At 54.0% G+C, this 21,832-nt stretch overlaps 2 protein-coding genes across 2 annotated transcripts; both read right to left on the minus strand.

Moving 5' to 3' along the window:
• Positions 1-262: 262 nt before the first annotated feature.
• KRT9 (keratin 9) lies at positions 263-13,539 on the minus strand. Its single transcript, XM_003996937.6, has 10 exons — positions 13,381-13,539; positions 11,228-11,405; positions 5,603-8,012; positions 4,418-4,500; positions 4,143-4,299; positions 3,707-3,868; positions 2,871-2,996; positions 2,522-2,745; positions 1,512-2,143; positions 263-418 (listed from the first exon to the last, which is right to left on the minus strand). The coding sequence occupies exons 3-10, from the start codon at positions 6,233-6,235 to the stop codon at positions 399-401; spliced, it is 2,037 nt and encodes a 678-aa protein (XP_003996986.4). The 5' UTR covers positions 6,236-8,012; positions 11,228-11,405; positions 13,381-13,539; the 3' UTR covers positions 263-398.
• A 2,640-nt stretch (positions 13,540-16,179) lies between these two features.
• Positions 16,180-20,855, minus strand: LOC101090912 (keratin, type I cytoskeletal 14). The gene is made up of 8 exons (XM_003996860.6): positions 20,239-20,855; positions 18,951-19,033; positions 18,004-18,160; positions 17,676-17,837; positions 17,472-17,597; positions 17,160-17,380; positions 17,020-17,066; positions 16,180-16,459 (listed from the first exon to the last, which is right to left on the minus strand). The coding sequence occupies exons 1-8, from the start codon at positions 20,767-20,769 to the stop codon at positions 16,362-16,364; spliced, it is 1,425 nt and encodes a 474-aa protein (XP_003996909.3). The 5' UTR covers positions 20,770-20,855; the 3' UTR covers positions 16,180-16,361.
• Positions 20,856-21,832: the final 977 nt, after the last annotated feature.

Here is a 21,832-nt window from a genome sequence, read left to right on the forward strand (position 1 = left end):
CAAAAGTCAACTGATAGAAAACTTGATCAACACTTTGCAAAGTGGATTCAGTTGATTCTCCCTTCACCTCCTTTCTGTTCCTTCTTAATCCCAAAGAACAAATGGGTCAAAGTCCAAGTTTGATTTGCAGTAGGAAAGCTTTATTGGGAAATTGGGATCAGGCAGGAAGTGGGATCACCCCCAGACCAGACAGTTGGAAGAGAGGTCTCCCCAACCCTCCTAGGGGAGGGAGCCAGTGAGCAGCCAGAGGCACACATGCCCATTCAGCCCAGTCCCAAATGAGCCCTGGGACTTGCCAGCCATCCTTGATGTCAGAAGGCAATAAGCAGGCTTTGTCAGGGGGCTGCCCGTCTGGGGGACACTCAGCTGAGGCAGAGCCAAAAACATTTACAGGAGCTCTAGTATCGAATCTGATAGCCTGTAGAGAGATGGAAGAGAGGTAAGGGTGAGAAGGGAGGACTTAGAACACGAGACAGAGAAACCAAGACTTAGAGAAAGATAGGCAAACTGAGAGCGAGGAGACTGGAGCTCAAAGAGCTGGAAGGACCTTGGGATCCTAGTGGCCCCCATCCAATTCCTAAAGCTCTCCTGCAGCAGCCCTGACTGATACTCTCCCATTTCTGAAGATGAAGTTTCGTGAGCCTGGTCCCTCTTCCATTCAATAGCCTTATTAGTACATTTCTTGGACATTGAGGTAAGGATGGCCCAGCCTCTGCCCATACATGCACATCCGTGGCCCTGTGGTTCCTCTTGTTGCACAAAACCACACCAGACACCCTAGACAAGGACAGCTTCCATGCACCTCAAGGTTTCTCTGAGCTAAACATCCCCGGTCATGTTACCCAGACTTTTTACTACAATTTCATATAATTCATAAAATTCAACATGCACAAGGGGAAACTTTCTCTGACCTAGAGACCACTTCACGGTGTGACTCTTACATTAGACTTTTCTGTTCAGCGTATGCCCCTTTAGATAGTTGCACCATATAACTGACTTGTATGAGCCAACCACTGACTACAATACCTGAACCTCTTTTCTACCTGAAATGTTGCCAATCCAGGTCTTCCCATCCTCATGATGATGGAAAGTATTGGCTGTGGAGACCCACAGAGCTGAGTTCCTCATTTATTGATTGTATGACCTTGAATAAGCTACTTCTCTTCTCTGAACCTCATTTCCCTTATCTCTAAAATGGGAATAATAATACCACTTCATAGGGTGTGATGGGAAATATATAAGATAATGCACAATTTCCAACCAAACTCCTAAGCTATGGAGACTCAGGCCATGTAGATTTGGTCCTAGCCTCACCCAAAGGTTTGTCAAAATTAATGATAATTAATAAATAAGGGCAAGTCTATAACACCTTACTAGAGACCTCCCTAAAATCTAGCTCTGTTCAGAGTATGTATCCCCTAGAGAAGCTCAAAGATACTCAAAAAGGGGTGGTACCATGACAGCTTAACACCCGTGCCTCCCTGACCCTATGAGCTAGAGTTGTCCCTTACCTTGTGTATCATCACATTCACCAGATTTTGAGGAAGAGGACTGGGACTGAGATGATCTTCCACTTCCTCCTCCATAGCTGCCACCACTTCCGCCTTTGGATCCACTTCCTCCTCCATAGCTGCCACCACTTCCTCCTCCAGATCCACTTCCTCCTCCGTAGCTGCCGCCACTTCCTCCTCCAGATCCACTTCCTCCTCCGTAGCTGCCGCCACTTCCTCCTCCAGATCCACTTCCCCCTCCGTAGCTGCCACCACTTCCTCCTCCAGATCCACTTCCTCCTCCGTAGCTGCCGCCACTTCCTCCTCCAGATCCACTTCCTCCTCCGTAGCTGCCACCACTTCCTCCTCCAGATCCACTTCCTTCTTCACAGCTGCCACCACTTCCTCCCCTGCCTCCACTTCCTCCTCCAGAGCTACTTCCTCCACCATAGCTGCCACCACTTCCTCCTCCGTGGCTACCTCCACTTCCTCCTCCAGAACTACCTCTTCCTCCATAGCTGCCTCCACTTCCTCTTCCATGGCTACCTCCACTTCCTCCCCAGGATCCTCTTCCATGACTGCCTCCACTTCCACCATGATATCCACTTCCTCTGCCACCTCCAGAGTGCCTTTGTCCAGATTCATGAGATTCACTGAGAATGAAAGATAACACAGAGAGAAAATGAGAGACCCTACTACATATACAAGGATGGACCTGGACAGAGTCAAGACCCAAATGTGAATCTTCCTGAGTTTTCCTTCTGCGAGCTAGAGGACAGACTAGGCTGGCACCACAGCTGGAAAGGAGAGCCTCCCTCTCCCTGGAACAAGGAGTAGTCCCTTTTCTCATTGTTACCAACCTTCTTTCCCAAAGCCCAGATGCCCTGAGGCTCCCCCACCGAATGAAGAAGTCCTCAACCCATAAGACCCTGTGTACAGGAACTTTCCCAACTGCCTGTGTCCAGAAAGACAGATGCAATGTCAGGGACTTATAAATTCGTAGGGATTCCACAGAATCCTGGGATACCTACAAGTCCTCCTGGCCACCCTCAAGGAGGCTGCGGTAAGTCGCAATTTCCTGCTCCAGCCGTGTCTTGATGTTGAGCAGAACGCTGTATTCCTGATTCTGGCACTCAATCTCTCCCCGGATCTCAGTGAGCTGAGCCTCCAGGTTACTGATCTGCTCCTGCAACTGCTGCAGCTGGCCACAGTAGCGGTTCTTGGTGTCTTCCAAGGACTTCTCCAGGGCCAATTTCTAGGGGGCATGAGGAGGCTATAAGAGGGATGCTACATCATAGCTCCTCCCCTTCCCACTCCTGGGGATTATGTCAAGCCTCCTGTGCCTCACGTTGGCAGAGGATCTAGAGCAGAACGGCCAACCTTGCTGAGCTGAGACTGCAGCTCAATCTCCATCTCCTGGACGCTGTGCCGGAGCTGGGTCACCTCCTTGTTGCTGGACTCCATCTCCCGGCCACTATTCGTCACTTCCTGCTCCATCTGGCTCATCTGAAAACCCAAGAACTCAGTGAGAACCAGGCTGGACCAGAAGCTGCAATGGAGAAGGTTCTGCCCCACTCACCCAGACCTTTGCCTCCAGGACCAAGAGTGAGCCAAAACCAAAGACAAGTTATCCTGAGTCCTGGGTCTGCTAGCCAGCCAGAGTAATCCAATTCTCTCTACTTAACATTCCCTCTCAGCAAGGCTCTAAGATTCTTCACACTTGTCCCCAAACCACCTTTCTAACCTCATTTCAAACCGACCCCCAAACACACACACACAAGCACACACACACACACTAGAGACCATGCCCTCATGTGCCAGGGTCATGTGGTAGGCTCTGGAGGCTCAAGGAGAAAGGAAGACATCAGAGAGGTCAGTGTGGTATAAGAGGCACACCACGCACCTCTACTGGGGGGTCTGATAGCACGTAGACTTACATGAGTTGTTCATGCTCTGCCTTTGTTCACACATGTAATAAATTGTGAGCTTCTTGAGAGCGGCAATCTTATTGGCTCATGTCTGAGACATTAGGACTTCACATAAAGCTGTCACTGACAAGCCAATCAGTAATCATGTTTGTGGGCAATGACTGAAGCTGGATGGAGGACAGCTGAACCGAGAGATGGAGGGGTGGGAGGAGAGAGGGATGGGGTGGAGAAATGGAGGGATGCATGGAAGAAGGAGAGAAGGTTGAATGGGCAGCCCGCTCTGCTCACCTGAGTCTCATATTGCTCTTCAATGTCCCTACGGTTCTTAGCACTGATCCTCTCATACTGCTCGCGCATGTCATTGAGGATCTTGGTGAGATCTTTGCCAGGAGCAGCATTCATCTCCACATTGACATCCCCAGAGTTCTGCCCAGTCAGCTGATTCATCTCCTGCCAGGGATGATGGGTCTATGAGGTCAAGGGGTAGGATCCTCTCCACCACATTTTAGCCCTCCCTGCTTTCCCAGAGGTACAAAAAAGGGGCACAGTTGGGAAGGCAAAGCCCAACCACCACCATAGGCACTGCTAAGGAGGCACTGGGAGAGTGTCCTCAAAAGTCACGGAGAGGGTGTCTCCCAGGCAATGCCCCATAGCTGTCCCCCCATTGTCTCTGCACTTCCATTCCTCCCACTCCTCAATAAGCCATAAGTAGCCAGTATCATACATCCTCATGATTCTTCTTGAGGAAAATCAGTTCCTCCTGCTGAGACTCATACTGCATTTCCAGGACAGACTTTTGCATGGTCAGATCATCCAGCACCTTCCGCAAGCCATTGATGTCAGCCTCCACTGCTTGTCGCAGGGTGTTTTCCATCTCATACCTGCAGACCAGCCATGGGTAGGAATGAGCAAGAGGGCACAAGTCCCTACTGGGACATTTAGAGCACTAGGGGGTGGAGAAAGATTGTTGACAGCAGAGGGAGTGGCAGCCGGACTCACTTCATCCTGAAGTCATCCAATGTCATGTGAACGTTGTCAAGATCCAGGAGAGTCTTATGGTTGCCCACTGTGGTGTCCAGAATCTAAAAACAGAGGAGACGGCATGGAGCCCATGCTCCTCTGCTATGACCCACTGCTGGGAAGGCAAGAGGCCAGGCAAAGCCATAAGAGATGATGGCTCCATCCGGGAAGATGCTTAAAACGTAGGAGAAGCTTCCAACAGCTGGTACCTGGCACATACCCCTCACAGACTTCAGCAAGGATGTTCAGTGTGACATTCATTCATTCATTCATTCAGCAAATTAGCTAAACTGAGAGCTCCTCAAGGACAGAGACCAAGTCTGGTACATCACTTTGTCTGCCGGAGGCAACACTGAGGGTGGTCATTCACTAGATTGAGTGGATGAATAAGTGGATAGATAGAAACATGGCTGGATGGATGAGTGGGTATATAGATGAAGGGGTGGTAGGAGGATGAGTAGATAAGGGCAGGTAGGGGGTATGGAAAAGTAGATTATTTCCATCCCCGGAGTTCTAGATCCTCTTCATCCCCTTGACAACCAGCATGTGTGTCTGCATCCAAATGGAAAGACCAAGACAGGCCCTTCTAGGAGCCCAAGGAAGTAGGAAGGAAGAGATACAACTTCTAAGTTTCCCAAACTAGAAAGTTCGAAATTCTTAAAGAATGAGAGGAGAGACACGCACAGATTACCTCCTCTCTTGAGCCACACGATCTGCTCCAAACAGGATTTTTTTTTCATATCATTACAGAAGTTTCCAACCAACAGGGACAAGAGCTGGTCTGCCCATCCCATGCATTAAATGTGTAGGAAAACAGATCCAGAGAGGGCATCAGGTTTCCCAGAGAGGGCATAGTGAATTGATGGCAGACCCAGGACTGCATCACTGGCTCCCAGGGCAGTGCCTCCATCACTGTGCTCCCTCCACACTGCCTCTCCATTCCCAACTTAGGGTCAGGCCAAGAGGAGACCCCCCACAACCAGTCCCAGGCTCCCCCATGCTAACCTAAGCCTGTCCTCTCTTCTTCCCAGACGCTGAAAGTTGATGAAGCATGTGAGTGTGTGTGTGTGTGTGTGTGTGTGTGTGTGTGTGTGTATGAGAGAGAAAGAGAGAGAGACAGAGACAGAGACACCAGGAGAGAAAGATCAGAGTTTCCCCACCTACCTGGTTCTTGAGGTCTTCGATGGTGTCATAGTAGGGGGAGTAATCCTTTTGGAAGGTCATGGGTCCCTGCTTGTTATACCACTCCCGGATCTTACCCTCCAGTTTATTGTTGTCTTCCTCTAGTGCCTGCACCTTATCCAAGTAGGAGGCCAGCCGGAAATTGAGGTTCTGCATGGTGGTCTTCTCATCAGCGCCCAGAATACCACCAGCACCACCATCAAAGTCACCGCCAAAGCCCCCAGATCCCCCAAAGCCTCCTGCAGAACCGCCACCAAAACCAAAGCCTCCTCCAGATCCACCCCCAAAGCCCCCAGAGCCTCCAAAGCCTCCTCCAGATCCACCCCCAAAGCCCCCTCCAGACACACCACCGAAGCGCCTGGAACCTCCACCGAAGCTACCAGCACTAAAACCACCCCCAGATCCTCCACCGTAGCTGGAGCCAAAACTGCCACCACCTCCCCTCCCACAGGCCCCGGAGCGCCCCCCTCCGTAGCTACTGGAAGAGCTGAATCGGCCCCCTCCTCCAGCGGCCCCTGAGGAGCTGACGCGACCGAACGAGGACATCATGCTGCCCCCGCCGCCCCTGGAGCTGCCTTGGCTCCGGTAAGAGGAGGAGAATTGTCTGCAACTCATGGCTGGCCCTGCTGCAGCTCGTGGGATAGGAGGCAGTCGTCAGAGCGCTGCTAGTTCCCGAGTGCAGGGTACAGGGCTGTCCCCAAGGCTTCTTACTTATACCCCCAGCTGAAGGTGGCATGCCTGGGTGTGCCCTCTGTCGGCACCAGCCTCCCCCCACAGACCTGAAGGAGGTCTGCGATCGGGAGGCGGCAGTGCCGCCCAGGCTCAGCGTCCTTCTCTGACTCCCCGGAGGCAGCCCAGCCTCTCTCCATTGTGTGGGGTAATTTGGTGATATTAGGCTGTCAGGGGGACCATAAATCAGCTCTGCCGCCAAGGGGGTGACCTAGATCCTGGAGTTTGGTCTCCAGCCAGCCCAGCTGCAGGTCTGAGACTTAGCCCCTCTGGGATAGGAACTCCTAGGAGTAGAGTCTTCTCCCCCACTGATGGTTATCACTGTGTGCACCCCTCCCTGCTCCCACCTTGTGCCCACTGTGGGTGGGCTAGGACTGGGGGACCACGGGGTCATCCCCGAGGATGGAGGAGGCACAGTCCCAGCCCACAGAGAGCTGCCAGTGATGGTGGGAAGCCCAGCCCCTGCCCTCACGGAGCCCCAGACTGATGGGGAACCCGGTCCTTGCTCTCAGAAACCCCAGTGTGACGAAGGAAGCAAATGACATGGCAGAAAGACCGCAACACAGCCACATGCCCACCAGCGCTCGGAAACAGCAAGTGGTGTTCACACAAAGGACGCGGGGAGAAAGACTGAATAAAGACAGTGGTACTGAGGCTGGCTGACCTTGGAGCAGGAAGGCAAGGGGCTCCACTGTCCTGATCCTTCAGCAGGGCCCAGCAGCGGGTATGGAATTGACCTTGGTTGACTGCCTAGTCCGTACTGAGCCCTGAGGGATACAGAGATGTGCGATTTCCCAGCCCTCCTGGAATGCGCAAGCCCCCAGCTCCTGGCAGAAGGTCCGAAGCGTGTTCTGGTGAGCAGGGCCAGGAGACAGCGGTAAGAGAGGCAGGGGACTCTGGTGCCAGACTACCCGAGGCAACCCCCGCTGCCCGCTCACGAGCTGTGTGACATGTGACTCTGCCACGTTATGTAATTACTCGGTGCCTCCGTTCTCTCCTCTGTGAAAGGATGATGTTAATGGTGTGCCCATCTCCTAGGAAGAGACGCATGAGAAGGGCTCCAGAAACGGTTTCACCACCTCTGATCCTTCAGCCCCAGAGGCCCTCTGGACTCTGCCCCCTCCTGGATCTTTACCATCAGCTCGCAGCGGCTCTCCCTGCCTCGCTCAGTCTGGACTCCTCCCCTGGGGAAAGTGGTCTTTCCCGACCTGGGTGTGACCACAGTTCTCCACTGACTTCCTTTCACCCCCAAGAGAAGGTCCACACTCTTGACACTCAAGGCCCAGGCCAATCTTTCCATTCCAGCCTGACCTGCTGCCGTCCCCCAGACCCCTTAACCAAATCACGCAACGCTCCCAAACACCCTTCAAACCTCAGATGATGCTCCAGTTTGCTCCAGTTTGCTCCAGTCCAAATATCCCTCCGTCTTTTCTACCCAGAGACTCCTACTCATCTCTAGCGAACCATCTGTGTGCCCCCTCCTCCGGGAAGCCCTCCTGCATTCTCTCCCTCTGGCTTTGCCCTTCGCTCCATTGCAGTTTCCCGTGCTTATGCATCTTGTACTTGTCCTGGTGCCCAGCACCGTGTCTCGTCCAAGTAGGATCCCAACACACATGGAATAAAGGAACGACGACCGGTCATTCCAGTTAGGAGGTGCTAAGAGCTGAAAGAGAAATAAAGGTGAAAAGAGAGAGGCCGGGGTGGTCAGCAACAGCTTCTGGAAAAGGCAATGACCTCTGTGCTGTAGCTAAAGGATGCTTAGGCTTCACAAAGGACCAGTGTTTCTTGAGATGCTTTTAGGCAATGCACAGAGACTCTGCTAAATAATAGAGTCACATGGTAAGAAAACATTCCCTTTTTCCATTTTTCAATCTTCTGATCAGTCAAGGAGAAAATCTCAACTGGACTCTACAGCCCCTTCAACACCCGTCTGTAACTGCCAATCGTTGTCTCACAGACCAAAGCTGGCCTTGGGCTCAGAACCTTCAGGAAGCAACAGTGTCTAGTTAAGTCTTTATTTCCTTCCATTTCTGGCAAGCGATTCTGGTTTTCATTTTTTGCTAGTAATAGAGTAATAAAGGATTTCCTTCATAAACATCCATTTGTTGAAATGGGTCGGTTGAGTGCCCAACTCTTGATTTCAGCTCAGGTCATGATCCCAGGGTTGTGGGTTCGAGCCCCAAGTCAGGCTCCACACTGAGCATGGAGCTGCTTGGGATTCTCTCTCTCTCTCTCTCTCTCTCTCTCTCTCCCTCTGCCTCTCTCCCTTGCTCGCTCTCTCTTTCTCTCTCTAAAATTAAAAAATAAGGGACGCCTGGGTGACTCAGTCGCTTCAGCCTCCAACTTTGGCTCAGGTCATGATTTCACAGTTCATAGGTTCGAGCCCTGTGTGCTGACAGCTCGCAACCTGGAGCCTGCTTCAGATTCTGTGTCTCCCTCTCTCTCTGCCTCTCCCCCGCTAGAGCTCTGTCTCTCTCTCTCTTTCAAAAATAAATAAATGTTAAAAAAAATTAAATAAATAAAATTTAGGGGTGCCTAGGTGGCTTAGTCAGTTAAACGTCCGACTTCGGCTCAGGTCATGACCTCACGGTTCGTGGGTTCGAGCCCCGCCGTCGGGCTCTGTGCTGACATCTCAGAGCCTGGAGCCTGCTTCAGATTCTGCGTCTCCCTCTCTCTCTGCCCCTCCCCCACTCGTGCTCTGTCTGTCTGTCTCTCTCTCCCCATCAAAAATAAATAAACATTAAAAAAATTTTTTTAATAAATAAATTTTTTTAAAAAAACATGACAGGTGAACAGATGTACCAAAATGCATTAACTATTTAAATGGGCAGTACGAAATATCAATATTAAATATTAAATAAAACATTAAACAGGTGATACATAAAATATTGAAGGCATTTCGTGAATGCCTAACACACAGGAAACTCTTAGACTGAAGTCAGTGGCAAGTGTGTTCTTTGTAAACCTTTCCCAGGTTCCCGCCAAGCTCTGCTGGTGACCCCAGCACCTGCCATGTGATTGGAGCCCTGGGAAGGCCCCTTCCTTTTTACCTCCTCCCCTGATCCCCATGAGCTGCTGCCACTCTGGGATGCAAAGCCCAGGTCTCGGTGCCCGAGCGGGATGGAGGAGGGGTCGGGGCAGCCGGGGTGAACAGGGGAGGCAAGAGCTAGCTGAGCAGCACCTCTGGGGCCCTGCGCGTGCGTCCTCTGCAAATGCATTCGTGCTGGGGGCTCCTGAACGTCCATGCCTGACTGTGTCGAGGCAGTTGAGACCTGCCTGCCTGGCCAGAAGGTCCCAGCGGGGGCACCTCTGCCCAGATGGCTCTCGTGACAGACGACCCTTACCCAGCCCTGTTCCCGAGCCCTCCAAACCCTGCCCCCAGCCACCTCCTCAGCTCCCCCAGCTCCGGGCTGGCCCTAACCCTCCCTCAGCTCAGAGCTGCAGGCTGTAATCCTCAGACTTCCATTGTGGCTACACAGGAAGGCCGGGTCGCCCGTGGGGACACCCAACTCCCAGGGGACCAGCAAGGCAAGGACTTAACAGGCCATGGGCTCCAGGTTGACTGTCACCTCTGGCTGCCCCCTGAATTTTGGACTTATCTGGCCAATTTTCTGCCTGCACTGAAGGAACCCTGGTCACTGCCAGCTCCCCTCCCTTCCCTGGGTGCTGAGAGGTCCAGGCCTTTCTCCCACATCTGAGCAGCCCCTGCACATCTCCAGCGCCTGCCACCCTCTCCTGAGCCCTTGCTCTCTCTCTGCTCTCTCCATCTGGCACTCCTCATCGGGGCTCAGGGAAGCAGGGGTGTGGAGAGAGAAGGGGCTGCCTCCCGGCCGCACTCTCTCTACTCTGGGGCCTTGGCCTGTTTCTTCATGAGAAGCCCTTCCATACACAGTTGTCGGGGCCATAAAGACAGTGCATGCGTCAGGCCCGTCTGGAGGGGTCCCTGGATGAATGTCCAGCTACTCCCCGTGTGCGGCCCTGCCCCCCCACCCCTACCTGTCCTCTCCGCATCCGGCTCTACTTCCAATGCCAAGAGCAGCTTGCTGTACTGGACCACCCTACGGCCCGGAAATGAGGCCCTCCTCCAGAAGCCCCTGGGTGCCGTCCCTTCCCTCCCCCAAGTTCTCTGTCTGGCACAAGGACCCAGGCTGCGCGAGATCGGTTCAGGGACGGGGGAGGCTGACAGATCCCTGGCCTTAGTGAGCGATTTCTTCTGGGCCATGTGACATGGCTCACTCTCCCACCCTCTCAGGGCCCAGGGGCTGCCCTCGGAGTCCCACCTCGACCACCTCCTGCAGGAAACCTCCAGAAGGTGAGTGAGAAATGGTGCACACACAGCCCAGGGACCCGAGGAGGAGCGGCCCTGCCTCTGCCGCCCCACACGCAAGACTGCCACCTGCACCCACGGTTCCAGCCCGCGCGGGGCAAGCCCTGCCTGCAGAGGGGGAGTGGGAGGGAAGGGGCTGCTGGGACTCAGGCAGGCAGAGGGACAGACAGGGAACCAGATCCCACCTGCGAGGTGTCCCCATAGGGCAGGTGTTAAGGGGACTGGGGGGATGAGGGGACAAGGACAGGCTTCCACTGGCCACAAGAGCCCTGCTGCTTGCCTGCCACCAGCCGCTCACACCCCAGACTTGCTGTGTCATTGAGCCCCAGGTGGGGCCCAGGGAAGGCCCTTAGTCATCCTGCGTGGCTGCTTGGGCGTGGCGCACGGGCCCGCCCCTCCATTACCTATCTAGGCAGGGACTGCCCACTGGCTCAGCGCCAGGCGCCTGCACCTGTTCTAATTCTTTCCTCGCACGTTAAGTGCCTTTCATCACCCCCACTTAACCAGACCCCATGACACCAGGGGTCATGGGCAAGGGTGCGAGGGCATACCTGGCAAAGAGGTTCAGGGCACTAGCTTTTGGAGCCGGACAGGTCTGAGTCTGAAGCCAAGTTCTCCCACTCAATTTGGGAAGAGTCGCTTCCCCTCGCTGAATCTCAACTTCCTCACTGTAAGTTTGGATTCGTCGTTTCTTGAATATTTACTGTGTTCCAGGCATTGTCTTGAGTGCTGGGGATAAAGTGGTGAGCAAGCCAGACATAAGCCCTACCTACCTTCTTGGACAGTTATGGGATAAAACAGACCCTCAAGAATAAAGGTATATAGGGGCACCTGGTGGCTCAGTTGGTTAAGTACCTGACTTTGGTTCAGGTCATGATCTCATGGTTCGTGGATTCGAGCCCCGTGTTGGGCTCTGTGCTGACAGCTCAGAGCCTGGAGCCTGCTTCGGATTCTGTGTCTCCCTCTTTCTTTGCCCCTCCCTTGCTCTCACTCTGTCTGTCTGTCTGTCTCTCTCTCTCTCAAAAATAAATATTCAAAGAAAAATTTTTAAAAAAGAATAAAGGTATATAATTCAAAACTGGGGTGAGTACTATTGGTAGGAAAATGGGGAGCACATGACAAAGGTGTGACCCCATCTGGGAGATCGGGGAGGGTCTCTCTGAGAAAAAGACACTTCAGTGAAGGTGAGTAGAAGTGTCCTCGGGAAGATATAGATAGCATGTGCAAATGTCCTGAGGTGGGAAGAAGCAACGTGACTGCAAAGGCAGAAGGCCAGTGCGGCCAAAGTGCAAGATTTAAAAGAGCTAATGTAAAGCTGCTGGTGTAGGACCAGCACCTAACGGGACATTTTCCTGACAGTGGCATTGTGCCTGCCCCCTACCTTCCCCCGGAACCTGGTGGACACCTTGGGTTCTCAGTCCTCTCTCTTATTATCAGTCTACCCCTCTGGTCTGCTGAGCCCCTAGTAAGACCGAGGACCTATGCTCAGTGGGACCGGGAAGGAGAAGACACAAAGGTTGGAGGATCATGATTTCTTCCATCAGGAACTTCCACGGCTCCAGGCAAGACCCCCATTGCTTTGCCTGCCCTATGGTAATCTTCACAATTAATCCTCACAATGGTTGAATGAGGTAGATACTAACTTTTAAATCATTTTACAGGTGTCTAAATTGAGGCTCAGAGAGGCTGAGTGTCTTGGCCACAGTCACAGAGCTAAACAAACAGAAGGCAGAACACGGTTTGTCCTGCCGTGAGTGGGAGCTAAGATGGGCACGGGCTCAGGGCTCCCTCTCCCAGCCTCACACGCCTTCTGGGTCTCTCTCTGCTTTCCCCCACTTTGTCTCTCTCCTTGTTTCCGTCTGTCTCAATTCACCCCCAAGTTCCTCCACATGTAAATTTCAACAACTATGTAGGAGGGAGGGAAGGAAGGAGGGAAGGAAGGGGGGAGGGAGGGGGGGAGGGAGGATCCTCACTGCTTAATCCCAGCCCAAGGCCTTCATTATCTTGTCTCTCTCTCTCTCTGACTCTGTCTGTATGCATTTGTTTCTATCTCTCTGTGTCTTTTGCCCCTTTCTCCCATGCCAAAATGCCCCCAAAGTTCGTCAGAATACCTCAAAGGAAAAGGCTTCCTTTCCCCGGTCTGGCCCTACAACTAATAGTGCCTCACAAGAAGGCCCAGCAGGAAAGTGCCGGCCCAGCAAAGGACAAAGGAGGAGCTGCTCGTGTTTGTCCTATCTGCCTGAAGCCAGGCCATTGCCCTGGAGTCCCTAGCGTCCTCTTGTCCCCTCTGTGGCAACATCTAAGCTCAGTGAGGTGGGCCAGGCCGGGACATCAGGACATCCAGCCTCCGGGGCCTCAGGCTTCCTTGGGGCTGCCCCCTCTGACGCTAGCCTATAGGACTAGTTGGCTACGTTGCCCAAACCAGGTCATCTGTGGCCTCCAGGAGGGGCCTTTCACCAGATCCGATAACCATAAGGAGATGTGCCACTTGGGCCTGTAGAGTTCCCAGGGCACAGTTAAGTTCCTCTCACAATAAAAAGTCAAGTTTCTCCCACAAACTAACGAGGACCCAGAGTTTCAAGGTGGGCCTATCCCATAAGACGGAAACCTCGGAGTGAGTTGGGAAAAAAATTCATGCTCGTCCCCTGGGGCTCTCAGCTCCATCCCCTCCCTGAGAGAGAACACACAGGAATGGAACGCAAACCTGGTCAGGGACCAGAGGCCTGAGCACCCGGTCCACTTTCAGTCTGTATGACCTAGAGCAGGCCGCTGTGGCCCTAAGTTGAGGAGGTTGGAAGAGCCGTCTCCCTGACTCTCCCAGCACTGCCCTTCTGCGCTGTGCGCCGTGCGAGGGCGGGGGGAGAGAGAGGATCGCTCTTCCCAAATCGCGGATGTGGAGCCAGAGGGTCACGTGACCTGCCCCGGGCCTCTAAGAGGCCATTCCTCCTACCTCCACTAGACTGTGCTGTGGAGTCACTTTCTCGGTTTCCTGTCATTCCGATCTGGGGTGGTGGGAGGGGAGGCAGTCTCGCCATTGTCAGAGTGGCTGACCCAGGTCTTCGGGTGTGTTCTTGCGGTGTCAGGCCTTGTGGGCAAGAGCACTGGTCAGCAGCGGGGCCCAAAGTGTTGACTCTGCTCTTCCCAGTGGGGTATGATGGCAGGGGACCCCAAGGAGGGGTGGCCTCCATGAGGGACTCTGGTAGGCAGCTCCACCTGCTCTTTTTCTCTGGGGCCCAGATAGGGTGGAAGTCCCTCGAGGCCCATGTTTGAGCTCCTCGCTTCCCACTTCTGACCCTGCTGTCAGCCAGGTGGCCTCCAGCCGCCATCTTTACTGTCAAGCAAGCCCACACCCCCTATATTCCCTCCAAACGTCAGTGGCAACCAGTCAAGAGAGGAGGAAGCTCACCCCACCACCTTCAAGTCTAAGAAATCTCACATTCTATATTCCTCTAAGGCAAATCTCTTTCGGGGGGGGAGAAGCTTTAATCTGCCACCACCTCCAAGACAGAGTGATGTCTGGGGATTCTTACGCAATCTGGAACATTCTAGGCTTCAGTCTTCGTTGGCAACCGCTGAAAGGTTTTGCTCTTCGTCCAGGTCCGTGTGGCCTCCCAAATGTGAACTTTTCTCCAGGTTTCTGCCACATGTGAGCTCATCGCCCAGCTGGGAACACTAGACCCTAGAGTCCACCATCCTCGGGGGTAACGTGTGGCCCTCTGCACCAGGGCACTATCATTCTTAGGGCCACCAAACTACTCCTTCCCAGGATCCAAGGAAGCTTTTCCAAACACCCTCCTCCCTGAGTGGCCTATCCTCACATACCTCCAAAACTAAGCATCCGTCCCCAAAATGACACACCCTCCCCCAGAGATCACCCCAGATAAACTCTTCCTAATGACAAAACTCAGGTAAAAAGACATTCCAGAGTTTCAGGAACACAAAGCAGACGTCTCTTCCCTGGGGTGAAGATGAGGTGAGGAGAAATCAACATCACTTCATTCCAATTCCTAACAACTCACCCTTTTACTGTACCATTTATAGAGCACTGACTATGTGCCAACCACAAAGCTAAACTCATTGCCTGCATGAGATCATTCTATCTACCATTGGCCTTATGTGGTAAGCGTTTTCATTCCTCATTTTGTAAAAGAGGATCTTGTCCAAACTCTTCCATGCTGGTCAGTGTGGGAGCTGGGACTCCAACTCAGGGTGTCTGATTCCAAAACCTAGGCTTTTAGGTCCCTTGCTCTCAAGGACTAAGTCTTTCTTTAACCCATGCCCCATCCTTGGCTCCCCCGAGAAGTTTCATTCACACAAATGAATGAGCCAAATGAATGAGCTCTTGAAACTGATACAGTGACTAGTCAACTCTTTCCTAGCTCCGGGCAATGAGCCCTACCCACCTCTGGAATTTTCACTAGCACTCAGATGATCTTCCCCTTCCTCCTCCTTTTCCAGATCCCTACAGAAAAGAAAAAAAAAGACACTTCCACCAGAGAAGTCTCCTGCAACCTACGACCCAGGTTCTTACTGTGCATTTACTTGCTGGATTCTCATATTAACTGCAAGAAACAAAGTTCCCCACGCTTACTATATAAGTGGGGAAACAGACTCTCCGAGATCACAGAGATAATACAGAACAGAGTCAGGGTTAGAATCCAGTCTGTCTGTTCCCAAAGCCTCTAAAAATGCCCTCATCAGGGATGGCAAATCACCACACACGAGAGGGAGCTCCCCCAGTATTACTCACAGCTGTGCCTGAGCCTGCACTGTGCCAGGTTCTGTGCTGGTGGCCTTACGTGCATTCTTCCAGAAAATCCTCACAAAAAGCCCATGAGGTAGGTACCGTCATTGTGCCCACTTTATGGATGTGAAAACTGAGGCATGGAGATGGTAACCAACCTGCCCTACGTCAACTGAAAGCAGGCAGTTTCTATCCCAGCTCTAGAGACAAGAGCAGGTGGGATGGAAGGTGACAACGGCTCAGTAAAGCGTGAGTTCTTACTGGGTTTGTGGACCTCCACTGATGAGCCTTAGGGGACCCAGGAACCTCATGAATTATGTGCAAGTGTGTGTGTGTGCTTATCGGGCTGGGGGAGGAAAGAATATCTATAGCTTTCAGTATATTCTCAAAGAAATCCCTGATGACAAAACTGTTAAAAAAAATCTTTAACCTGCTGCAGTGCCTGGCACACAAAAGGCACTCAATGATATTGGTGAATAAACAAACTAATAAATAAATGAGTAAGCAAATAAGTGAGTGAGTGAATGAATGAATGTGCCTCCATGACCTTGGAGACACCACAAACGACCTAGTACACACATCCATCTCTATCTTTTGAGATGGTGAAAGCCATTCCAGGACCTGAGCCCAGTCCGCCCCCAAGCCCTTTTTCCCAGTCCCAGAGGCCACAGCCAGGTGTTAATGACAGGCTTCAAAGAGAGGCTTCCCCCGCTTTCTCCCCACCTCCACTCCTGACAATGACCAGGTAGAGGCGGGAGCTGTGCAACTCAGATAATGAAGCTTTATTGAATGCCAGGAGAGGGCAAGGGTGAGGCAGGATTCAAGTGTGAAGTTCTTGGGGGGCAAGAAAGGGGATTCCCTAGTGTGGTCTGTATCCACACGGCGGGGGAGCAGCGGGGGGGGGGGGGGTTGCTCCTAGGCCTGAGCAATGCTGAGCAGCCTTAGTTCTTGGTGCGAAGAACCTGCTCGTGGGTGGACACCACCTTGCCATCGTGCACATCCATGACCTTGGTGCGGATCTGGCGACTGGAGGAGGTCACTGGGGAAGAGGGGAGAGAAGGTGTTACCAGCAGAGGACAGGCAATGGAGAAATCAGGGGTGGGGAGACCAGGGAGTTGGGAAGACTTAAGCAGACTATCTCCCTGTTGCCCTCTCCCCTGATTATCTCTTCACTCACTGCTCTTATCCCAGCACTGATCCCATCTGCACAGTTTTTTCAGCCTAGAGCTCCCGAAGGTAGGACAGAGTCTGTGTCCTCAAACTGGAGGCTCCTAAGAACTCAGATCAGCTTGGTTCAGTCCAGATCAACCCAAGTGGACTGGTCTTGAAGGGAAGACCCATGTGGTGTCCTGTCCGTGGTGCTGACCATCAGAACATTGGAGTCTGCCATAGACACCAGGTGACAGAAGTAAAAAGTGGAGGCCACTAACTCCTAGCCCTAAGGAAGGTTTATAAAATGGCTTCTTCTACCCAAGTAGGTTTATAAGGGATCTTGGGTGAGAAAACTCTAACTCAACCCCTCAAAAAGCCAATTCTCTGGACCTGCTGGGAGACAGGAAGTGGTCACGAGTCCAGTCTTGATGAGAAGGAAAGTCTTACCGTCTCTGGACGACTGAGAGCCAGAGGAGAACTGGGAAGAAGAGAGGCTATGAAGACAGAAAAGGGCAAGATCATTAGACACATGGGATACAGCAGGTGAACAGTGGGGGCAGGACCGGGAAGGAGGGCAGTGCACTCACTGGGCATCCTCGCCCTCCAGCAGGCGGCGGTAGGTGGCGATCTCCTGCTCCAGCCGCGTCTTCACGTCCAGCAGGATCTTGTACTCCTGGTTCTGCTGCTCCATCTCGCAGCGCAGCTGGGCCAGCTGCTCCTCCACGTTGCCGATCAGGTCCTGGATCTGGGCCAGCTGCATGCAGTAGCGGCCTTTGGTCTCCTCCAGGCTGTTCTCCAGGGATGCTTTCTGTGATGGAGGGAAAGATCAAGGATCAGTGAGGGTAGTCACTCCCTCCCTCCCAGTCCTGGATCAGATCCAAGCCTGCCAGCTCCCCTACCATGCTGAGCTGGGACTGCAGCTCGATCTCCAGGTTCTGCACGGTGCGCCGGAGCTCGGAGATCTCGCTCTTGCCGCTCTGCACCAGCTCGCTGTTGGTGGCCACCTCGCGGTTCAGCTCCTCGGTCTGCAGGAAAGAAAAAAAAGTCATTCACACTAGAAGTTCCTTCCCCACCCCTCCCCCCGCCCCCGGGATGACACCCACCTTGCTGAAGAACCAGTCCTCGGCGTCCTTGCGGTTCTTCTCCGCCATCTTCTCGTACTGGTCGCGCATCTCGTTCAGGATGCGGCTCAGGTCCACGCCGGGGGCGGCGTCCATCTCCACGTTGACGTCTCCGCCCACCTGGCCTCTCAGGGCGTTCATTTCCTGCACAACCAAAGAACGGTCCACAGTCGGGAGCCATGGCGACATGGCAACCAGTTGGGGTTCCCTCCTCTCCGGTGATCCTGGCCTGAGCATTGCCCACACCACCGCCACCCCATCTCAATCCCATCCTTTCCCTCCCAGCTTCATCTTCTAAGCTGGTTCTCACCTCCTCGTGGTTCTTCTTCAGGTAGGCCAGCTCCTCCTTCAGGCTCTCGATCTGCATCTCCAGGTCGGCCCTGGCCAGGGTCAACTCGTCCAGCACCCTGCGCAGGCCGTTGGTGTCGGCCTCCACGGTCATCCTCAGGTTCAGCTCAGTCTCGTACCTGGAATGATCCAAGACAAGAAGAATGGGACATCCATCCTGGCCACACTGAAGGCTTTGTTCTCCGCCCCCTGTAGCTTCTTCCCATAGCTGGCACCCTGTGGGTGGTTTAGGGAGTCAGTTTTGAAAATGGCGTGGTTGGACACAGCCCCCATTGAGGACTCAGATCTGAACACTCCTGGGGGCAGGAAATAAGGCAGTTCATTAGGCTACAGAATTCAGGGAGGGGAGACGCTTCCGGCCTCACAACCAATAGCACACGGGCCTCCAAATGTGACTGCCTCCTACACTTCAGGGGCAGGTGGAGGAGTGGGGAACCCCTCTCCCTTAAAGCAATGGCACCCAAACCTGGCCATGAATCAGAATCACTCAGGTAGCCTGTTAAGAATAACTGAATCAGGGGCGCCTGGGTGGCTCAGTCGGTTAAGCGGCCGACTTCGGCTCAGGTCATGATCTCGCGGTCCGTGAGTTCGAGCCCCATGTCGGGCTCTGGGCTGACAGCTCGGAGCCTGGAGCCTGTTTCGGATTCTGTGTCTCCCTCTCTCTGGCCCTCCCCCGTTCATGCTCTGTCTCTCTCTGTCTCAAAAGTAAATAAATGTTAAAAAAAAAAAAAAAGAATAACCTAATCAGAACTCCAGGTTGGGGCCCAGGAGTTTTGTATTTTTACAAGCACCCCAAGGGGTTTTCATGTGGCCACCCTGGCAACCGGTCAGCCCTGTTTAGGGGACGCTGCCCCAAAAATACCCCACCCTGGGGAGATTGGACATCCTGAGTCACTGCTGCGAACTCACTTGGTGCGGAAGTCATCAGCAGCAAGGCGGGCATTGTCAATCTGCAGGACGACATTGGCATTGTCCACGGTGGCCGTGAGGATCTGCAGGGAGAGAGGGCACAGGTCGTCAGCCAAATGGACGTCACTAGCCAGACCTCACTGCAGCCTGCATACATCAGGCCTTTGCTTTCCTGCTCTCACCTGAGTCTCCCCTCCTCCCAAAAACCTTTGCCACAGCAACCTAAAGGGTAACCCCTGATGGCCCAGCTTCGACCCACGACTTTGCTGACTCCGGGTCAGAAAAAAATGGATAGAAAGAGCCCTGGCCTTGGAACCAAAAGCCCTTGAGTTATAGTCCTGGTTCTACCACTGATGAGTCTCAGGGTCTCAGTTCCCCTACCCACAGAGTGGAGGAGTGACCTAAGGGCCCCAAGTCTCCCTTCCTGGTCTGAAATCTCCTCTTTCTGTACAGGCCAATCTGCCCATCTTCACACCTTCCTTTTAAGCCCGCAGAACATGGGTCCTCAGGTGTGGCTTTCCCAAAAGAGGAGACCCCACTAGCACAAGGGATGAGAAAAGAAGAAGCCGAAGAAATACTGAACCCCGGACTGGCTGCAGTCCTCTCCCTCACCATCTAATTTACCAATTCCACGTGAGCATCAGAGCCAGCCACGAAAGGAAGCAGGATCAGCGGGGAGGGCTCCCAGGGTGAGGTTGGAGCAGGGGGTTGGGGCTGGAGTCAGGTGATACAAGTCCCCCAGGCTCCCTCCTGTGCAGGACACGTAAGGCGGGGCTCCACTGATTGCCTCTGTGGGGTTTTTGTGCCCGCCTGCCGGTGGGGAGGGGCGCCGGTGCCAGGGCTCACGGGCGGCAGCCGCCACAGCCCAGACTAATGAGCTAATGAGTGGTTTGGGTGTCTAGCCTGGTCCCGTTACAGCCTCGCTCCTCCCCTGTGCTGGGGAACAGGTAGCTGCCTCGTGTATTAGCAAGTGGGCACACGGGTTCTGGCCTCAGCTCTGCCATTGATTCGCAGGCCACAGCACCTCTCAAAGCTCTGACTCCTTCCCCTGTAAAATGTAAGGGTAGGAATCCCCAGGCTGTCGCGGTCTGCGGTCTGGAGCCCCGAAGGGCATGAGCAAAGCGGGGAGACACTGACCGGCTCCGCGGGGGGCGTCCAGAGCCAGAAGAAGGGATGTGGGGTTGGCGTCTGCCCGGTCTAGTAATCTAAAGATGCCAGTGGCCTGAGACATCTATCACTCCAGAGCGAGGGAGCTAGAATGGCAAGTCCTGCCGCCCGGTCCACACACCTTGTTCCTCAGGTCCTCGATGGTCTTGAAGTAGGGGCTGTAGTCCTTGGTCTCAGCGGGCCGCTGCCTCTGGTACCAGTCGCGGATCTTCACCTCCAGGTCGGCGTTGGCCTCCTCCAGGGCACGCACCTTGTCCAGGTAGGAGGCCAGCCGGTCGTTGAGGTTCTGCATGGTCACCTTCTCGCTGCCCACCAGGAGCCCATCACCACCACCGAAGCCACCACCGAAGCCAGCACCAAGGCCACCTCCAAAGCCAGCACCAAGGCCACCACCATATCCTCCACCGAAGCCGCTACCCAGGGCCCCACCAAAGCTGCTGCTGCTGCTGAAGCCGCCTCCGTAACCGCCCCCCAGGCCGTAGGCCCCCCCGGAGGAGTAGCGGGAGGAGGAGACCGACAGACCCCCGTAGGCACTGGGGGCCCGGCAGGACCCTCCGGCCAGCACGGAGGACATGCGGCTGGAGCCGCCCCCGATGCCGCAGGAGCCCTTCATGGAGCTGGAGGAGGTGAACTGGCGGCTGCAGGTGGTCATGATGCCAGGAGGGAGGTGAGTGAGCGAGCGAGCGAGCGAGCGAGGCGGCAGAGAGGAGAGAGAGGTGCTCAGGTAAGTTGGAATAGGAGGTGGGTGCTTTATACTCCTGAGTAGGGGGCGGGCCTGGCATTTTCCATTCCCCTTGGCTTTCACCACCCACAGGCCAGTGCCAACTCCCAGTCAGATCCCTCCTCTCCCCCGCCTCATCACGTCTGTCATATTTTACTGGAAACTCATTGTTTAGGGTGTTTTTGGTTTCTTGTCCCGCCAGGTGTGATTCACATAAGGAGGTGTGGGCCTGCAGGCTATACTTTCCCATCTGGCCCTGGGAGCCGCGGCCCTCAGGAGCCCGCGTGTTGGGCTCGGCCAGGCGGCGGGGAGCAGGACGTCTGCCCCAGAAACCTGGTGACCTGTTCTCCCATTAATGAGGTGGGCCTTTGACATCCATCCAGACATCACTCCAGGTGGCTCCTGGCTGGAGAAATGCCAGCGTGGCAAGGCTACGTTAGCCACAGTGATGCCCCCTCAGCATTACCGTCTATAAAAAGAGAGAAGTTCTTGGGGGGGTCCTCCCAGATGCGACCCGCTAGGCTGTGCCGAGAAGCCTGTCACATCCCCGGAACACGCCCAGCCAATCAGCGGGCTCGGGCTTCCACCCTGTACCCCCATTAAAGGGAAATCTAAGCAGCTTTGCCCCAACCCTGAGCACAGACTCTAAGATCCTCCACGCACCTGTGGATGGGCCCATGGCATTGGCTGGCCAAGAGCAGGTGGCCAAGGGTGGAGGGGGGGGCCTCACAGGCACAGCCAGAGACGTGCTAAAAGAGCATGGAGTCAGACTGAGTCTGGGCTCTGCTGTGTGCCCCTGTGTGACCTGACATTTCTCCGAGCCTCAGTTTCCTCACCGTAAAGTGGGAGTAAACATCATCCACCCTGCCTACTGCAGAGTCAGCTCCGAGAATCCAAGTGGCAGTGTATATGTGAGGGTTTTATAAGCCAAGTACGGCACGAAGTCTGGTTAGCATTGTTGTAGCCTCGTCTGGCCACAAAGAGGGTGCGCAAC

This window comes from Felis catus, chromosome E1 (genome assembly GCF_018350175.1).
Source record: "Felis catus isolate Fca126 chromosome E1, F.catus_Fca126_mat1.0, whole genome shotgun sequence".
NCBI lineage: Eukaryota > Metazoa > Chordata > Mammalia > Carnivora > Felidae > Felis > Felis catus.